Source organism: Erinaceus europaeus, chromosome 19 (assembly GCF_950295315.1).
Source record: "Erinaceus europaeus chromosome 19, mEriEur2.1, whole genome shotgun sequence".
NCBI lineage: Eukaryota > Metazoa > Chordata > Mammalia > Eulipotyphla > Erinaceidae > Erinaceus > Erinaceus europaeus.
The window spans coordinates 52719393-52741130 of NC_080180.1; the positions used below are offsets into that span (position 1 = coordinate 52719393).

The window sequence follows — 21738 nt, forward strand, 5'->3', positions numbered from 1 at the left end:
TAATTAGGCTGAAAAAAAAAAACTGCTTTCTTCAATGTAAATTACAAAGGTCATATATCAGTGTTAAGGAAACATTACCATAGTGTCTAAAATCCAGCACATGCAAACATAACAGACCACTTCATTTTAAATCTGTGTGTGTAGGAAGAAGACAGTGTTACATGTATTTAAAATGAATACTTGACTTTGTAATGTTGTGTATTACATTATGTTGTATGTTGTATTGCATATATCCTTGTCAATCCAAGCATTACCTGATTTGAGACATACTACTATACATACTCAAATGATTTGAGATTCTTAATTGAAAGTACAGTTAAAAATTTACATGACTAATTTTTTATTCCGTTAAAATATTAAATCTGGCAATTGTATGACAAGTCAAGCTGGTTAGGCAATGATTTCTATTTTCTTATTTGAAATTTACAGATAGAATACCTTGTATCCCAAAACTGAATTAGGCTTTCTTGAAGCAGAGAATGAAAATAGTGGGGTAGGTGTGTAGAAATGTGTATCTGGACTGCACATTATTTTTATGCTTAAAGTCTATAATTAATATTTAATCTTTGGGTTACATATTTTATACAAACTTTCTATCTACAGTATCAGTTGCTCTTAGTAGCTTTTAAAAAGTGAGCATGGTATAAGAACAATTAACAAAAGTATAATCTATAAAAAGAGGTAAATAGTTACTCAGTAATTTTTCTTCTTAACTGAAATTGGTTTCTTAGGTTTTTACATAATTTTCATGTTGTGGAAAATTTGAATTTTTAGAAATAATAGTAAATCTCTAGAATATTCCAAAGCATGCCTAGATTAACTAAACACATACTTAAACTTTTTAATTTTAACATCTTATTCTCAAATAGCATAAAATTCATTTCAAAATGCAAACTTTACTTTCAATAGCATTTGACTTCACTATAGGTATATACAAGAATAATTTTGTATATCATTTTTTATCAATAAATAATTCATTCCCTTAATGGGTTAGTTTCAGGAAAAGATAGATTGCACTCTTTCAGTAAGATTTATTATTAGACACACACTCATATATGTTATAATTATTTCTGACACAGGGTTATGTAAATGCAGTTATTTATGAATAATTTACTATTGCTTTCTGATATCAAAGGTTTAATTTGTTCATGTTCTGTGTGTAGACCAAATGAATGCAAGTTACTAATATGTGTTTGTATTTGACATCTGTATACTGTACAATTTAGCATATCCTGAGTATTTTAGTCTCTGCTTAGTAGATCTCATTAAAGAAACAGATATCAGCCCCAAGACAGTTTGTCAAGACTAATATGAGTCCCTCTGGATTGACTTGACAATTGGTGTATGGGGCTTCATATGATAGTCTTTTCATAGTCTTATTTGATTCTTAACAATTGAACATAAATCACTGATTTATTTTATAATAACTCAGATGAGGTGAGTATTATTTTATTGTGTTGGACATTTTAGTGGGTTTTTCCTTTTTACAGATTTTACTCAGAATACATTGGATGTAAATGATGTATCCAGTCTGCTGGGGGAGTGCTAACAATTGACTGGTTAGGTCAGAGAGCAGCCAGGGAAAAATGTTACTGTCCCCTAGCTGCACACATATCTAACTTCAGTCTTAATGAGGACTGTCTGTCTGGGAGGTTTTGGAAAATCTCAGATGCTTTGTATTCCACTGGCATGTTTTTGTTTGTTTTTATAACAAAATATGAATATAAATATTTTATATTATGTGATTAATATTTTGGGTTGCTATAAACAGAAGTTATAAAATAACTTACCAAGATATACTATTTGGAATTATTTCCTGTATGTATTTGTTTCCCCTCCACAATTTCCTCATGCTTGTTCTTACTTCTTCCCTTGAGTCTTAGTCAGTGCATTTGTTTATTATTGTATACTTTTCCTTAGGCATTTGTCATTCACTGGTAATAAGCGGATACTGAGGTCCTAAACTGACTTAGTACCAAATGACTTTAAAAACTTTCTGGAATTCTTTTACACTCATGTCAGTTGTTTTCTGAGGTCCCTTCTTAAAGCTTTGGTATCTTACAGGAAGTGCCTGACAAATATGATTGAGAATTTTAGTTTAATTTTTATTTCCTTATTGGGAGATTAATGTTTTACAGCCAACAATAAAATGCAGTAGTCTGTTATGCATAACATTTCTCAGTTTCCCACATAACAATTCATCCCCCACGAGGTCCTCTGCCTTCATGTTCTAGAATCTGAACCTTCCCACCATCCCAGAGTCTTTTACTTTGGTGCACTACATCAGCTCCAGTTCAAGTTCTGCTTTGTAGTTTAGTTTTTAAAAACCTGATGTTTATTCATGAATGTTGTGTGTCTCTCTGGAAAAGATTTTGAATTATTTTGAGATATTCCATTAAGGATGGACCCATGTGGTAGTGTAATGCAAGGGTTAACCCATGACTCGTGTGTGTGTGTGTGTGTGTGTGTGTGTGTGTGTGTGTGTGTGTGTGTGTGTGTGTGTGTATGTGTGTGTGTGTGTGTGTGTGTGTGATAATGTGAACATGGCATCTCATTTCATCATCTTTGCTTAATATTATGATGTGTCAGATGGAAAGGCTTAAGCCTCTAATTCTAAACAATTTAACTGTTTTGAATGTGCATTAAGAAGTAATCAACATTAAGAAAACTCACTAGTCTTTATTTGATGACATAAAATAAAATTGCCCTAGTTTTTAGGGTTTTTAATATTGAGAAAATTCATTTGTGCTTTATCATTTGCTGAGCCTTCTAAAATTTTATAGTTTCAAATCACAATACTACAGGCACTCAGGAGACTCCTGACTGTTTTATCTTATTAAACAATTTTGAAATCATTAATATTTAATTAGCTTAGATGCAAGGGTTTTTTTATTGTTTCAATAGCGTGTATATGAACTAAACGTTTTTTATTTAAACTACTGGCGAGAGTATTATTTACATAAATAAGTGTAAGTTCTTTCTAGGAGTTCATACTGTGAGTTTGCTTCATTCAGCCACACTTTTTTGTAGTCTTATAGATATTACATCCAAATCCTACAGGAGAGCTTTTCATCAGTTTTTTTTTTTCATCAGTTTATTAACTCTGATTTTGAGCAACTAAAAAAGATGTAGGCTCAAAGATATGTATAGGTCCTCCCCTGATTGAAAGTTCTAATTAAGTGAATTGGAGAAAATTAACTGAAATTAGCTGTCAGAAAGTCACATTTAAATGAGTGATGAGCTACTCTGGCAGTAAACATCTAAATGATATAAATTGCCATTTAAGTGTATGGTTTAATGTTTGTCATGCATTAATGTGACATGAGACTGCAGTGACAATCAAGCAGCTTGCTCTAATTTGAACATATTTAGGGCTTTTGTGTGGAGTGCACTGCACACAAATTAAGACAATTGCTGTTTTTATGTGTCACTTTAAAACATGCCCCTCCCACCCCTACCCAAGGTCCAAGTTAATGAAAAAAATGTATTATTTTTGTGTGCAACTTTCACACAACGTAGTTCTTGAATTTTTGATTGATATTGAAATAGGAATTTAAAGTTAATGTAAGGCCTTTCTCTCTTTACTTCAAATAAAATGCAAAGTTTTTTGTTGCTTATTGCTTACTACTAAATCTGTAAGTAAAATGAGCTTTATAAAACAAGTTTAAAAACTAGCCAAATGGATATTTTAGGCATGTTTCACTTTAGGTATACATTGGAATATGAAAATTACCTAGAAGTTTATCTATACAGTTACTTTCTATATTTTATAGCATTTGATTTGTGAAGCCTTATTAAATAGTTAAAATAATACACTTTGTAACTACAAACATATTTCTTATTCATATGCACTTATTTTAATAAAGCAGATATTTGCATGAGTTTATACCTGTGACCTATAGGAATCTCTTTTATCACGAGACTATTTACATCTTGTTGGTTGCTTTTTATGGAAGTTAGTTGCTTTTTTTTTTAGTTAAGTAATTTATTGTCATCTCTGGAGCTTTACAACTCTGGGATGACTTTTTTTTTCAAATACATACATGCACTCTTTCTCACTCCCACTCTCTCACACAAACACACACAGGGGGAGGGGGAAGGAGGGAGAGAGAGAAAGAGAGAGAAGAGGAAACTATAGCACCAAAGTTCCTTCAAAGTGGTGGAGGACAGACTTGAACCTGAGTCACACTCATGGCAAAGCAGAGCACTATCCAAGTTAGCTATTTTGTCAGCCTTGTCAGTTTTACTTTGAAGCCAGCAGATTTATTTTTATAATATTAATAATTTAACAGCAATCACACTTGTATATAGCAAAGTCATAGTTACTACTTTTTTTTATTTATTAAAAATTTACGAATGAGAGAAGGAAGGAGAGATAGAGAGGGATGGGGGACACACCAGAGCAACATTCTGGCACACGTGATGCCAGGGATCAAACATGAGACTTCTTGTTTCAGGGCCTGCTCTGTCCCCTGCACCATCTTCTATGCTGCCTGTATTTGCTACTTTCAGAAGAACTCCAGTGAGTGCATTGCCAGACTTAACTTGGTGTACTTCAAATTAAGTTTCGGAGTTAAAGTCTGAGAATAGCATGATTTTTAAGAAGTAGTTTGCAGTGATAACCTTTTAGAGAGTAAATTAGGTATAAATAAAAACCAAGTCTTTTTTTTACCTCTGAAGTAGCTATAGTCTTCACCAAATCAAGCAAGCATTTATTAGTTTCTATTGTGTTTCAGGCTTAATGATAGTAACCAGAAATGTAATGATGAATTGGAAGTGGATGTCATGCTCAGTATTTTCACCGAGTACTTGATTTAAGTTTATTCATTATTTATTGGGCACTGTTATGCTAATATTTGATTAGGCTTGATATTAATGCCTAGAATAATACTTCACTAATTATAAGTATCTTTCCCAAGACCTCATTTGTTGTCTTGAAAACTGAGTTGTAATAGCAAAATAGTTTGGTTTCTAGTTGTTATAATAGACAGTAAAATGTTTTATCTTTAGAAAAAATCTCGAGGATAGTAACTGTTAATTTAAAAAATTTTTTTCTTTCATTTATTCTCTTTTGTTGCCTTTGTTGTTTTATTGTTGTAGTTATTATTGTTGTTGTTATTGATGTTGTCATTGTTGGATAGGACAGAGAGACATGGAAAAGGGGGGAAGACAGAGGGGGAGAGAAAGATAGACACCTGCAGACCTGCTTCACCACCTGTGAAGTGACGCCCCTGCAGGTGGGGAGCCGGGGGTTCGAACCGGGATCTTTATGCCGGTCCTTGAACTTTAGCGCCATCTGTGCTTAACCGCTGCACTACCGCCTGACTCCCAGTAACTGTTAAATTTTTATATTGGTTTTCTCAGAGTATCCATTCTGCTATATGCTGTCCTTTATGTGAAACAAATTGAGCACTTGTCAGACCCAGATGTGACTTGGATAGACCTAGATAGATGCAAATGTGACTTAGACCAAGATAGACCTAGTCCTGGCCCTAATAGCACCTACAGGACAGTAGAATAACACTAAAACAAACAATTTACTGCAAGACATTCTAGCAAGTATTAGAAAGTCTTTGACTATAAACAGAGCAGACCAGATTCTAGTGGAATAAGTCATGGAATAAGTCTGTTTTATAAATTTAAAATAGAATCTAGCATATTAATATGATCAACATCTTTTTCCCAGGCCCTGGAGAGTGAATTTGTTTCCTGCCAGCTTCACCAGTGGATTGATCTTATTTTTGGCTATAAACAGCAAGGACCAGAGGCTGTTCGATCCCTCAATGTATTCTACTACTTGACCTATGAAGGAGCTGTCAACCTGAATTCAATAGCTGATCCTGTCCTGAGAGAGGTAAGTTATCCGACTTCATTGAACAAGTATCTTTACACCAGAAGATACTAGCTACCATTACTTTCATTGTGATGCTGGTGAAAGTGAAACCCAATGGGTGAAGTGACTTAATGCACTTAGTTGACCTTGCTGAGATTTGAACCCAGGACTTAACCTCCAAAAAATGTTTGACTCAATATAGAAGAGAGCTTTTTCAACATGAACCCATTGAGGGATCAATAATCATATTTTACTCTTCTTTTTTTTTTTTTTTTTCCCTCCAGGGTTATTGCTGGGCTCAGTGCCTGCACCATGAATCCACCGCTCCTGGAGGCCATTTTTCCCCCTTTTTGTTGCCCTAGTTGTTGCAGCCTCGTTGCAGTTATTATTGCCATTGTTGACGTTGCTTTGTTGTTGGATAGGACAGAGAGAAATGGAGAGAGGAGGGGAAGACAGAGAGAGAGGGGAGAGAAAGATAGACACCTGCAGACCTGCTTCACCGCCTGTGAAGCGACTCCCCTGCAGGTGGGGAGCCGGGGGCTCGAACCGGGATCCTTACGCCGGTCCCTGCGCATTGCGCCATGTGCGCTTAACCCACTGCGCCACCGCCCGACCCCCTACTCTTCTATAATGTTGAAGATGTCTCACAGATATAAAATTTTAGAAATATAGCAGCTTATTGGGGTGGCAAGAGAGCTTACCTGGTAGGCAGCCTGTTTTGTCCTGTGTGCAACCCAGGTTTGAGTCTGGCTGCCATTGTAAGCTTTACCTGTCCCTCTAACCTTCTGTCCCTCTCTTTCTACTTGAGAAACTGGCTTGTAGTAGTGAAGCCCTAGCAGTGACAAAACCAATAATTTATTAAAGAAATTATAGTATAAGCATAAATGTTTGTGTTTTAAGGTTTTTTTTTTTACTTATATTATCTTTATTTATTTGATAGAGAAATCCAGAAATTGAGAGGAGGAGGGAGATAGGGAGAGAGACTACAGGTGGGACCTGGGGGTTCGAACCCAGGTACTGGCACATTGTAACGTGCACTCAACCAGGTGCACCACCACCCAGCCCCTAAGCATAAATATATGTAAATGTGGTAAAAAACAAAACATTTTTGTCATCCTGGCCTCATGTACATGTGATTTCACCAATCTTGTCTGACTTCTTCAGGTAAAGAGAGACGGAAAGGGGGAGAGAGAAATACCTCAGCATTAAATCTTTCTCCAGTGTCATAGCACTTGTCACATGGTGCCGGGGGCTCAGACCTGGGCTATGTGCATGGCAAAGTGTGTAAGCATGTGCGTGTCCACCAGAGCACTGCTCAGCTCTGGCTTCATGGCCATGCAGGGGACTGAACCTGGGACCTTGGAGCCTCAGTCATGAGAGTCCTTTTGCATAACCATTATGCAATCTGCACCACCACCACCACCCCCCATGTATTTTCTTTCATTGCCACTAGACTGCTGAGGTTCAGTACCTACCTAACAAATCTACTGCTCTGGTCACCATTATTCTTTTTGTTATTCGACAGGCCAAGAAATATTATTAGGGGAGGGGGAACTAGAAAGGGAGAGAGACAGAGAGACCTGCACCACTGCTTTATCACTCATGAAACTTCCTCCCTGCAGGTGGGAACCAGGGGCTTGAACTCTTCTTTGTACATTGTAATGTGCACTTAATCAAGTGTGCCACCACCAGTCCTATATAATGTATTTTTATATATGTGTATATACATATAAAATGCATAATCATAACAGTTACATGTTTTAAAACCTGAAATTGTGCCATGCATATAATTTTAAAGGAAACATTATCTGTAAAAAGTAAAGCTTAACATTTCTTACCAGCACCTAGCACATGTCTTTATACTTCTTCTTATGACCTGATCATATTGACAGGATGTAGGCATACATTTGAATATATCTTGCAATATGTATTATCTCCTGGTATGTGCTAGGTAAAGCTTCCTACATACACATAGGCAACATACACTAATTGATGCATTGAACAGGTTTTGAGTTTTTTTTTTTTCCACTTTATTAAGAGCTGAATCAGGTAAACTCTTCTCTTTCAGTTTTTCTGTTCTTTGAGAATGTTCCTCCCAGGGAGCATCTCATTTCATTAGAGCAATGATTGCCTTTATGGCAAAGAATACACATAGGGTTCTGTATGTGAAATTGATCAGAGCAAGCAAGCAAATGATGTTACTAGACCACTGTTCATGCCATTTCTAGGACAGAATAACATAGGCCTGGTTTCTTGCCTTTCTATTGTTTAATCAATTTTGAACAGTGTTACTTTGTTGTTAAGTATCCTCAGTTCTTCAATAAATAGACCACTGTTTCTAATTAGTGGTTTACAAGGTTAGAAAATTGCATAGTATAGTTCCATTTCATACCCACCCCCAACAATAACCACCATAATTCTTGAAACTTTAAGGGACAGTTTGATTATTTATTTCCATAAACTCTTTTGTGAGTTTATATGTCTCAATTCTATATATTCCACATATGAATGAAACTGTCTAGTTGTTATCTTTTACCTCCTGACTTCACTAAGCATGGTCACTCCAACTCCATCCATTTTGTCCCAAAGGACACAATATCATCTTTTTAAAAATCATTTTATTGGGGGTGGGGTTACAGTACAGTTATGGACACCTGGGTATAGTTTCTCATTTCCTAGTGGGTGTCTACAGAATACCCTCACCCACAACTTGTCCTTTCCCACCGTCCTGCACCAGGACCCCATGTCTTCTCTATACCCTCCCTCGCCTCCCCAGATTACTCTGCTTTGGTGCAATACACCACATTCAGTCAAATTTCCACTTTCCTCTTCTAACCTTGTTTCTTAAGTAACATATATAAGTGAGATAATCCAGGATTTGTCCTCATTTTGACTAACATCACTTAATAGGATTCCTTTGGGGTCCACCCAAGATGAGACAAAGAAGATGACTGTCATTTTTAAACAGCTGCTAATATTGTGTATGCATAACACAACTTCCTTAGCCTGTAATCTGTTGTTGGGCATCTGTGTTGCTTCTAAGTTTGGGCTATTTCAAATTGTGCTGTATATGTTTTTTTAATTGCAGAGTAGTATCCCATTGAATATACATCCCATAAATTTTTCACCCAGTCATCTGTTCATGGGCATTTAGGTTGCTTCTAGTCCTTGCTGATTGTGAGTAATGCACTGTTTCCTCTGCCAATGGCTTACTGCAGTTGACTTTTTGTTTTTATTCTGGATGGACTACTTCTCTTCCTCATACACATGAATGACTGGCTAAAGTAGTTTACCATGTACTGCTTACAGGGTAATCTAAAAGAACTTCCTACAGTGACGATAATGTTCACTGTAATGCACTGTCCAGTAGGGGAGTGATTACTTACATCTGACTCATTTCCTTTTGAAATATGACTAGGGTGACTGAGGAAACTAATTTTTTTGTTTGTTTTTTGGTAAAATCACCTTTATTTCCATTATTTTAATCATTATCATCACAAACCAAGAGACTTTCTATGGGGTCCCTACCAGGTGTTTCTCTCCATTCCTGGACGTATACACATTAAAACTGACCATGGTCAAGTTTCTTTTCTTCTTTTTTAAATTTTTTATTTATAAGAGGAAACATTGACTAAACCATAGGATAAGAGGGGTACAACTCCACACAATTCCCACCACTAGAACTCCATATCCCAGCCCCTCCCCTAATAGCTTTCCAATTCTTTATCCCTCTGGGAATATGGACCCAAGGTCATTGTGGGATGCAGAAGGTGGAAGGTCTGGCTTCTGTACTTGGTTCCCCTCTGAACATGGGCGTTGACTGGTCGGTCCATACTCCCAGCCTGCCTCTCTCATTCCCTAGTAGGGTGGGGCTCTGGGGAAGTGGAGCTCCAGGACATAATGGTGGGGTTGTCTGTCCAGGGAAGTCTGGTCGGCATCCTGCTAGCATCTGGAACCTGGTGGTTGAAAAGAGAGTTAACATACAAAGCCAAACAAATTGTTGACCAATCATAGACCTAAAGGCTGGAATAGTGCAGATGAAGAGTTGGGGGTGGGGGGGTCCATTTTGTAGATAGCTAGTAGGCATATTTTAGTTATATTCCAAAGGGCCTGTGCCTATACTAGTATGTTTTTTTGGGTTTTTTTTGCCAGAGGCTGAAATCTGATATGCAGGTGGATCCTAATTACTAATTATTTTCTGGGGAGATAATGTCATGGCTGGCAGAAGGACCAGAAAGATGCATCAGGGAAGAGAGTAGCTCCCAAATATGGGAAAGGTGATTGTAAACCCCATCTATTTGATGTGATCTGGGGCCCATATTCAGCTTAGGAACCTATGTGACCTCTGCATCCTTGTAGATCTGAGCTCACATTCTGTGGTCATAAGTAGGAACATTCCATGCTGCCCCAATATCAACCCATCTTCCTCAGGTGTAGCATAGAGTATATTGTCCAGCCTCCCTTCAGAGGATGGAACATTCTCTACCGTTGTTGATCCAAGTTGAGGGCAAGATCCTATGGGGGCCCACAAAGGGGTCTGTTGTGTTGTGTTGTTCCTGATAGAAATGACCTGTAACAATGGAGAGAAGGATTTATTTGAGGTCTAGGTCCATCATGTCTGTTTGGGAATCTCAGGACTTCCCGAATAGGACTTCCCAGCTGATGGGGTGGCCTGATAGTGACTAAAGACTCATCGTTAAAGTATGCCAGTCTCTTGCCCTTATTCAGCTTTTGCAGTCCTTGCTTTACTAAGGTTAGCTTTGGAGTGAGTGAAAGAACTGTAATAGGAAGTAGGTGAGGAGGGTGTCTAAGTCTAAGTAGACTATTTCATTATGAACTTTATACTGACTCTCTACAGACTATTGTGTATTTTTGCTTTCAGGTATATATATTACCCTAATTTTATCAATACATGTGAACATAGGCTCTGTCTCACAGGACCTGGTCTATATCTAGGTTTTGGAACTTTGTTAGGAAGTGAACCACCTGGAATAGAATTAGAGAATACCATGAAAGGAAAGGTCTCACCCGAGTAATGAGGCTGAAGGGTTGACATTCCATGCCTGACTCCTTCATAAACAGTAGAGCAATGCTCTTTTTCCCCCTCTCCTTTCCACTCTATCTCCCCCATCCCCTCGCAGTTTCTCTCTGTCAAATAAAGCAAATAAATATTTTTTAAAAAAGACAAAAGAGAGAAAAGGAAAGAATATACCACCAGTGGCTACTTGTTTGGACAATGGAGATTTAACACTATCATATGTTTGGCTGCCATGTTTTATGAATCCAAATTTGGGGCATCTGGACAAGATAATGAGACAAGAGAACCAGTTTGGAGGAGTCTTTGGAATGGGGCATGTATATAGTTGAATTATTTGTAGAAAAAAAATTAATTTTTTTAATTTTTAAAGATTTTTTTATTTATTTATGAGAAAGATAGGAGGAGAGAGAAAGGACCAGACATCACTCTGGCACATGTGCTGCCAAAAATCAAACTTGGGACCTCTTGCTTGAGAGTTCAAAGCTTTATCACTGCACCACCTCCCAGACCACAAAACCAAATTTATTTTTTCATTCACCTAACACCTAAGATGTTGTGCCTTCCAGTAAAATTTACCATCTTGATAATTTTTGAGTACATGCTCAGTATCATTAAGTACCTTAACATTGTTGGATAACCATCACTGCCATCATCTCCAGGAGTTTTTCTCAAACTGAAACTCTGGTTTTAATAGCCCTCAACCTTGGACAAATACCACTTTCTGTCTATCTCTAGGAATCTGACTACTATAGGCACCTCACAGAAGTGGAATCAGGCAGTGTTTGCTTTCCTGTACATGGTTTATTTTATTAATATGTCTACAAGTTTCAGACATTTTGTAGTATGTGTCAGAATTTCTTTTTTCACACTGGTTAATATGCCATTATGTGGAATGTGTGCTACATTTTGTTTACCCATGCCAGTGGTGCACTTTGAGTTGTTTTCATGTTTTGACTATTTTGGATAAGAGAGCTGCAAACATTGGTATACATATCATTGCTGACATTTCTGCTTTCAGTTCTTTTGGCTATATACCCAGAAGCAAAATGGCTAGATTTTCTGTTCTCTCTCTCTCTCTCCCCCCCCTCCGTTTTCCCATCCCCTCCCCCATCCCCTCCCTCTCCCTGCTGAGGCTTTATACCTGCATACCTCCTACCACCACACAGACACCCCAGCATGTTTTTCCTAGTACTCAAACCCAGGCCCTCACATGACAGTTCTTCTCTATCAAAATTGCTAGATTATATGGCAATTAATTCAGAGGTTTACCTTTTTCTAAGAGACCACTTTATATTTGAAATGAGTTTTTAATACTTATTTCAACATTTGGTGAAGACTAGTTAAAATTTTGTGGTCAAGATTTTTTGAGTTCCTTTTCTACTTGGTGGTGTGATTTGTATCTTCCTAAGATTGTTTCCTCATATATAGAACTGATATGATGCTGCTGACCCCACAGAGTAAAGTAGCTGTGTAAAGTAGCTGCCATGGTGCCTGTCCTATCATGAGTACTCAGTGAATGTTCTTTCCCTTATGTTCTGCACTGTTCACGTCTGGGTTAGAATGCACTGTTATGCCAGGAGTTTTTAGGTTCTGTTCCTGCAGAGAGGAGGCCAGAGTCACATGCAAAAACAAGAGCCTTTATTGAAGCAAGCTTAAGTGGGCTACAAGCACTTCCCAGTAGTAGCTTGTGAGCCCCAAAGAGACGCAGACAGATTCTTTTTATCCACATCAGGAAATGGGGGGGGGGGGGACTCAGGAGGTCTGTCAGGGAGTTTGACCACAGACCTTGACCACTATCTGGCAGTTTCTGTTAGCTAAGCAATTTTTGGGTTTTTGGCCCATCATGACCTTGTTGATAGAATGACCCCTGATAAGTAAGAACACTGATACTAGTTTCTCAAGGGTAAAGGCACTGCAGCTGTTGTTTGGACACTCAGAATTAAGTTTAAGATGGTTGTTTTAGGCAATATGGAGTAACAGTGGCCCTCACATGCACAACTACAAAAATTAAAAAAATATAAATAGTTACATCTCAGAAAGAATCATAAAACACTAGCACTAGGAAAGTTATTAGTGATGGTTTCCTGTGCAGAGTTTATTCTAAAGAAAGGCAAAGAGAAAACAGAAAATGAGAAAAGCATACTGATTTTTTTTCTACAATCTTATATTAAACCCAAATTCTGTAATAAAGCTGAGTTAAAAAAGCAAATCTCTGCCCTCATCATCTAGAGATCGTTGTTTAGTATGTATATGTTGGTGGTGGGCGGGTGTGTGGGCAAGTTAGCAACCACAGTGCTCAGTGATGCACGCTGCACAGACACGGTGTGCACTGTACGTACAAACACACAGGCTAGGCACTAATTCCAGATTGCTGTAGTCCAGGTGTGTTCTCAGAGACAGTAAAAGGCAGGAGCTATAGATTAAAGGGTGAATAAGAATATAGGATAGAGTCATCAGCACAGAAAGATCATATACGTGGAAAAAATTACCTTGGTGTCTGAATACATGTGACACAGAGATCACTGGGCAACGTGATGTATGTGGAATCAATCAAAGGCGGTAATGCAGAAGAGGTAGTTGAACTTTTTCATTTTTTCCCCTGACATCCTTTTTATCAAACCCAAATTTACACAGTAAGAGTTGGTGTATTGCACCAAAGTAAAAGACTCTGGGGTAGGTGGCGGGGGTGGGGGTGGGGGCGGGTTCAGGTCCTGGAACATAATGGCATGGCAGAGGACCTAGTGGGGGTTGTATTGTTATGTGGAGAACTTGGAAATGTTATGCACGTACAGGTTACTGTATTTACTGTCAAATGCAAAACATTAATCCCCCAATAAAAAAATGAAAAAACAAACAAATTTACACAATAGGATTAAAGAACTAAAAAGCAAGTTCCTGCCCCCTTATCAGCTAGAGTTCATTGTCTAGTGGGAAAAATAGGGATAAATAAACAATTATAACACACTGATTCAACATTTAGAATAGACCTAAGTAGATTTTCTGCTACCATCAAGATACTCCCATGGGATGCTGGATTCTGTACATTAAGGCATGAACTCTACTGGATAAGCTATCTCCTGACCCCTAGAGAAGTTTTATTCTACATTGGCTAGCATATATGGCATAGTAAGAGATTATAAAAAGAATCTTCCTATAAAAAAGCACTAGGTGATAGAAATAATAATTATAAGAAGAAGCAGAGAAATAGCCTGCAACACATTAAACATTTATGCTGTTTTTAATTCTTACAAAATATCTGAGTTTTCAGTACACAAACATGTATGCATTTGCATATATCACAGACAAAAAATGTTCAGCAAATATGTTAATTTGAAATATCTGTGATCTCCAATTAAAAGATACGTTCTTACCTGTAGATATTTATTTTTTGGTAATTTTTTTGTCTTTTATCTTTGCCAATACCATTTTAAAATCTACCCTATTTTCCTAGCATTACATTTACTCTTTTATCATCAAAATACAAATAAAAACTGGCTATTTGGGGCCAGGCTGTAGCACACCAAGTTAAGTGCACAGGAGCGGCACAAGGATCCCGATTCGAGCCCCCAGTTACCCACCTGCAGGGGGCGTCGCTTCACAGGTGGTGAAGCAGGTCTGCGGGTGCCTATCTTTTTCTCCCCCTCTCTCAGTTTCACTCTGTTTTATCCAACAGCAGCAACAACAATGGAAAAAAGTGGCTGCCAGGAGCAGTGGATTTGTAGTGCAGGTACCCAGCCCCAGCGATAACCCCGGGGTGGCGGGAAGCTGGCTATTCCCTGATTAGTCTGATAAAGTTGATTTCACTTAATTGCTTCTCTTCCTTTGTGCTATTTTACACCACTTCAAAGTCCTGAAAGTTAAGGAAAGAAGTAATTTTCAAAGGAAAAAATAGGATAATTGGATTTGGGATCAGATATTGGTAAGAACAAACATTAAGAAAAAAACTACTTAAAACCATAGAGCTATACTCTGCTCTTTCCAACATGCAGAATGCTCTGCTCTTAATTTCCCCTACACTTTGTATTGTTTCATGTCTTTATTGTATTTATTTCATTTTCTTTTTCTTTTCTCTTTGCCATCACATGATCATCATCTTTAAGGAGGTGGGGGTCAGCCACTGGGAATGGCGCAGCTGTTTAGGTACCAAGCCTAGGCAATAACCTTTGTGTATTTTGGGGTGGTATGGGCTTAGGAGATACGAGTGGGAGGGTCTGGTGGTGGCACACCTGTTTATGTGCAAGGACTCAGGTTCAAGTCCCTGTTTCACACCTGCAGGGGGGAAGATTCACCAGCAGTGAAGTAAGTACTGCAGGTGTCTCTCTTCTTTGCTAAATGTCCCTTCTCTCTCAATTTCTCTCTGTCATATCAAATAAAGGAGGAAAATAGCCAATAGGAGTGGTAGATTCATTGTACAGACACTGAACCCCAGCGATAACCCTAGTAACAAAAAGAACAAAACAGGAGACACAGGAGAGTGGTAGACAGCTTAGTATGCTCAAGGGCTCAGGTTTAAGCCTCCAGCTACCACGTTGGAGCACCACACAGAGGGAGCTTCTTGAGTGGCTTGAGTGAAGCCGTGGTATCCCTTCTCTTTCCCTCTTTCTCTCACCTTCTATCTGGACAAAAATAAAGAAAGAGAGAATTCCCCAGGGGCAGTGGAATCCTGCCAACAGGAAGCCCAAGTGATGCTGTGATGGCAGAAAGAGAGAGAAAGAGAGGGATGGGGGAGGGAGGGAGGAAGGAGGAAAGAAAGAAAATAAAGCTAGGAAACATTAGAAAGTGTGGGGAAATTCAGAGCAGAGCACGCTGCATGTCGGAAGGAGCACTGCAAGAAGCTCTGTGATTGGAATGGTTTGTGTGGAAGACGTGAGAAGTTAGTGACAAAGAGCAGCTAGGTTAATGGCATCCCTAAAGCATATTTGCAAACCATCTGTATCTGTCTGTTGCTTATCTAAACCACCATCAGTACCCCCACTCCCAGCATTAGCAGACCTACTACCTGTCTCTGCTTTTACCTTCCTACATAATTCTCAGAGTTGCCAAAGTGGTATTTTAAAACCGTAAATCAGATTATGCCACTTGCCCTTATCCGACCTCCTTATTTCAAATTGAACATAGGATAAAATCCTACTTGATCCCTATAATCTGGGCCCTGCCTGCCTCTCTGATCTCAGGCCACACTGTTCTCTTTCTCATCCGTGCGTCTAGTCATACTGACCTTCTCTCCAACTCCTGGTTGCTGCAGGCTGTCACTGACTTAGTCTCACTTGATAGCTGTGTTCTCTGAGTATTCCAGATGGGGAAACACTGGTTCCTTCTCATAGATGACCTGTATCTTAAAAGTCATCTCTTCCACAGTCTAGTTACCTTTAGTTATCTATTTTAACTTAAAACTAGAGAAGAATGGGATATGATAGACTTGATGCAAATTCTTTGACACCTGTTGACATTTGACTCACCCTGCAGAGTCAGCTTTCATAAATGTTCTGTGTGTACTTGAAAAACATGGGTGGCCTATGGCTTCTTTGAGTCAAAGACATTTTATAATGAGAGCTATTTGGTTTTCAGAAAAGTCACAGTGTATTTTTCTTTTTTTTTTTTTAATGCAAACATATTTCATGGCTTTTTTGACAGCCCAGTAGTAGTGTGAGTTGAGTATAGTTAGTGTGGATTAAAAATTATCAGCATTATTGTGTAGTGTTATATTTGACCTTAAAAATAAAAGCAGTTCCAGGGGTTGGGGAGACAGCATAATGGTTCTGCAGAAGATTTTCATGCCTGAGGCTATGAGGTCCCAGGTCAGTCTCTGGCACCACCATCAGCCATAGCTGAGCAGTGATCTGAGGTGTCTCTCTCTCTCTCTCTCTCTCTTTCATTAAAAAAATAAATAAAAGTATTCTTAAAAAGCAATTGCATACTGCTATTCATGTTAAATTCTTAGGCTCTTTCTGTATGTTTTCCCTTTTTCTACTTTCAAGTAATCAGTTCTCATATCTTGTTACTGTGCCAGTCGGTCTGCCTTTTGGGGCCCCCTCTCCCACTCTGCAATTTACTATTTCCTAGATGTGATAGCCAGAGCAATCAAATAACTAGATTTGATAGAACCAAATTAAAGGCAAAGTAAATGGGTTTTGATTACTTTATCAGATACAAAAACATAAACTACAGTAATCAAAACAATGTGTTCCAGTGAAAGGACTAAAGTTCAGTGGAACGGAGTTGAACTTCTAGAAATAGACATGTTATATATGAAAAACACATGATAAAGGTGGCATTTAAGTCATTGGGAAAGTGCTCTCTCAAAATTCAATATGTGCTGTTACAGTAGCTAGCTCATTGTTATATAAATTAACTTAGATCCCTATTTCTGATGATAAAGTGAAAGAAATTACAAATGAATCACATATATTTGTTTGGCCTATATGTATTGTAAATATAAAAATATGTAATTACCGATCATAAAAGCTTATACAAGTGAGTAGTTTCACAACATTTGGAACAGAGAAGACTCGTTTATAAATCTACAAAAACTAAAAACTGCTAAGCAAAACAACATGTGACTACATATATAATTAAGAGTAATAAAAATCCCTAACGTTGATTAGTGATTTTCATATATTTAGTGAGTATAGATATAGTCTGAGGGTGGTTCTGTGGTTCACCTTGCATTTGTGACATTCTGGTTTCAGTGCCTGGAACCATGTGGGACAGAGTGGAGCTGTCTCTCACATACATACACACATTAAAAAAAATGGTTGAGGGGTTACACTGTATGAAGAACTCATACAATCCTCAATCCTCCCTGCATGGGAGGAACTTCATGATATCTCTTTTCTCTCCTCTTTCTCCAAGTCTCTCAATCTCTGTCAGAAATAAATGAAGAAAATGGAAAAAAAAGGCCACCAGACACAGTGAAGTCTTGGTGCAGACACCAAGTCCTTGTGGCCCCCAAAAATGTTTGAATTTTGATAGCAGTCTATCTGTTTTTTTTAAATATCCATGTATTGTTCGTAGAACTTTGAACAGAATAAGTGTACAAAAATTGTGATTCAGTCACGTAAACATCTTAACAGTGAAGAACTAGTTAGATATATATACGATATGTATATATCATGAAAATGCTGTTCTATCTAGTTCTTATGTGTTGCCATAGAGATACATTTTAACATATTATAGTGAGAGGCAGGCCGTGCTATGAAGCATAAAATGGAAAATTTTTACGAAGCCTGCGCAATAGCTCATTTAGATAGTGCACTGCTTCACCCTGTGCACAGCCCAGCTTCAAGCACGGCCCCCACCACACTGAAGGAAGCTTTGGTGCTGTGATCTCTATTATTCTCTCTGCCTTTCTGTCTCTATCTTAAAGAAAATTATAGACGTGTAAAGTATGGAATTACTTCCAAGATTTTCATTGTTTTTAACTTTGGTTATTAGAATTGTATAATTCTTGTCTTTGCTACTTTCTGTATTAGAAAAAAAAAGTTTCACTTTAAAAATTGAGGAGAAAAAGACAACCCACAACTTACTTTCTCCTCTAAGAAGGAAAAGAGTCTCAATGCATTAGCCTAAGGGTTAGGATACAGACTTTGCTTTTGGCTGTGTGGAAGTCTTCTGTGACTACTTTCTGGGCTTTTACCATGTTTGGTGTTGCCAGGATAGTGACCTTGTACAATGCTCTTTGATAAAGATGAAGGAATTTCTTAACTTTAACTCACTCAGAAGTCAGGGTACCTTCAATATCTTAATTTAATTAAAATTTTTTTTTATTTAACCCACTGAGCTATGATTTTTATTCTTGTTAGCAATTTTTAAATATTTATTTTTATTTATTTATTCCCTTTTGTTGCCCTTGTTGTTTTATTGTTGTAGTTATTATTGTTGTCATTGTTGTTGGATAGGACAGAGAGAAATGGAGAGGGGAGGGGGAAGACAGAGAGAGGGAGAGAAAGATAGACACCTGCAGACCTGTTTTACCGTTTGTGAAGCGACATACCTGCAGGTGGGGAGCCAGGGCTTGAACCAGGATCCTTATGCGGGTCCTTGTGCTTAGCGCCACCTGCGCTTAACCCGCTGCGCTACAGCCCGACTCCCTCTTCTTAGCAATTTTATTTCATAACATTTGATGAGAACCAAAAATGATTATTTCTGTTTTTAGGGAAAATAGATTAGCTATGTCCCTGTAACTGTTGTTCTTGTCATTATCTAAAACCAGGAAGGCCTTTGGCCAAAGATTCTTAAATTCTAAATCTCTGGCTTTACTGCTTCTTTGTGTATGTGTGTGGCTTTAGTAACCAATTTATCAAGAAAATGCCTGTAAACTGTAAGGCATTCAACTAATACAAAAGTATAAAGCAAAAAAGTGGAATTCCCTCAGTCGCAAACTTTGCTTGTGAAGCCACTGCTGCAGTCAAACTGTCAGCAGTTCATATGTGATACAGTTTGGTATATACAGTTGTGAGTTGCCACCTAACTCATTACCTTTTACTTGTGCTTTATACTGAACTATTAGTGGATCCTCTGTTTGGTTACAGATCCTTTAAAATATATATAAAGAAGTTGACTTTGGTTATTCCAACTGTCTGAGCAGAGGATTTGACAATAGGTCTCTCACTCACACACACAGAGAGCACAGACATAACTCTGACACTGCCACGACGGAGGAGTGCCAGAGCCCGGCACAGGCTCGAGTCTAGAAGAAAGGCTGAAGGTTCACAGGCCGGAAGATGGTTCCTTAGCAGCAGCGCAAATATGAACAACATTGCCTTTGCTTTTTCACCTGGTGCCTTGTCATAAGTACCCCCCAACTCTTCATCCAAAAATATCATTTTCTTCTGTACTTCCAAGTAGTTACAGTGCTATCTTATGTTTCTGTGAGTTCAGAATATAAATTTATTAATTTCCTTTCTAAAATTGGAGCTCTGCCCTATGCACAGAGATGGGTAGGATAGAAGGGGAGGATGCCCATGCTACTGTTCAGTTCTTTATCAAGAATTATACACAATGAGTCTCTGAACATGAAAGTAAAAACTGAAAAGTTTCCGTAAGCTGTGTTTAGCATCAGCGGTTGGTTTTTCCCTCTTGCAAATGTATCCTTCTAAATGCTGTTTTAGCTACACATAATCACTCTGAGGCCTGTTTTTCAAAAGCTGCAGCAGCAGTGTTTAAGTTTACATGACCCCAGTTTCATGACAGCAGTAGCAAATCAGATATCTTATCCAAAGGAAAGCATTTTTAGCTTAGAATTCATTCACTTTGGTGGTGGGAGTCAACAGCTTTTTTCAGCTCTAACACTACCACAGAAAACTGACTGCAGTGAATCTTTCAGAAAACATAAACACAATTGATATTTATAGCACTGTTAACATTTGTTAAATAGGGGAATGGTTTGTAAGTGTTTTAAGCAGGTGGGACAGGAATCTTTGTTGTGACTGCAGTGAGATTTAAGAGCACAACAATAGGACAAAATGATTACAGTGGTTGTAACAATAGAGTTAGAAATATTGAATACAGTAAGTTAAGATTTCTTGCCGCCTTAATCCTGAGCATTACAAAAATAATTCCGAAGCATCTCTGGCCAGAAGTGTGTTCCACAGATGGCATATTTGACACTGTGCAGAGCAGGAACTGTACAATGAAAAGCCAAATAAACAGTAAGGATTAGTCAAGTTTGAATTGAAAACCTACATAAAAAATACCTCGGAAGTATGCCAGACTTATATATATCAGAACCACGGCAATCAGCTTCCCTTAATCAATTAAATGAATATCACAGTTGTCAGTACAGCAAGTCTTTGTGTTTTGCTAGTTGTTGTTATACCTATTGCAGACTTCTTTGTTAAAGTTATGTACTTAAGTTATTACAACTGAGAACCTTTAGCAAAGTGCTAATAATTTAATGATACTTTTTCCTTATCAACTATCCAAGGAGTCTCGAGCTGTTCTGTTGTACAAAGGACTTCTAACATACACCCTTATTTCCTTCAGTGATCATCTTCATTTTAAATCAAGGCTGGGGAACCTTTTTTCTGCCAAGGGCTGTTTTGATATTTATAACATCATTTGTGGGCCATACAAAATTATCAATTTAAAAATTAGCACTTAAGTGTTGCTGTGAAAAAAGTTGTGGTTGCTTTGGCAGAGTGAGATCAAATGACTTCACAGGCCTTATAGGGCCCTAGGGCTGCACATCTCACCCTGTAATTAATCAGGAATAGGAAAAGCAAATCAAGTCACTTCTTTTCATCTTCTTTCTTCTTCCTTCTTTCTTCGTCCTCTTCTCCTTCTCCTCTTCCTCCTTTGCCTCCTCCTCCTCCTCTTCTTTTTCTCCTCCTCATTTTCACTCGTATTTTATGTTTTGACCAAAGTACTTCTCAGATCTGACTATTCTTAGCACTTGGCAGCAAAACTGGAACTATTCTTTGTCTCTCTAATCAGTGACTGATTTTTCTAAAATTTAAGCTAAATACAATACTAAAATAAAAATTAGGAGGCTGAGCAGTGGTTACCTGGTAAAGTGCACATACTACGAAGTGCACATACTACGAAGTTCACTACTTTGCACTGCCTGTGCAAGGATCCAGGTTCAAACACCTGGCTTCCCACCTGCAGGGGTTTGGGGTTCGCTTCACAAATGGTGAAGCAGGTCTGAAGGTGTCTGTCTTTCTCTTTCTCTCTCTATCTCCCCCTCCTCTCTCAATTTCTCGCTTGTCTTATCCAGTACAAATGGAAAAAATAGTGCCAGCACTGAGCCCCAGAAATAACCCTGGAGGCAAAAAAAAAAAAATCACACGGACTTGAAAAACATATGCATGAGACTGTAAGTATGATGGATTGCCAGATGTCAGTTTTCATGCCTGATGCTCCTAGG

The 21738-nt window shown here is 38.1% G+C and overlaps 2 protein-coding genes across 4 annotated transcripts in view; one reads left to right on the forward strand and one right to left on the reverse strand.

Annotated features, from left to right (window-relative positions):
• Window positions 1–21738, forward strand: part of LRBA (LPS responsive beige-like anchor protein) — a 554160-nt gene that overhangs the window by 477887 nt on the left and 54535 nt on the right. For all 3 annotated transcript variants that reach the window (XM_060178956.1, XM_060178957.1, XM_060178958.1), the window contains one exon: window positions 5687–5854. In XM_060178956.1, coding sequence (XP_060034939.1) covers window positions 5687–5854 — 168 coding nt within the window. The remainder of the gene's footprint in view (window positions 1–5686; window positions 5855–21738) is intronic.
• MAB21L2 (mab-21 like 2) overlaps window positions 1–21738 on the reverse strand; it is a 384237-nt gene that overhangs the window by 162604 nt on the left and 199895 nt on the right. The window lies entirely within an intron of this gene.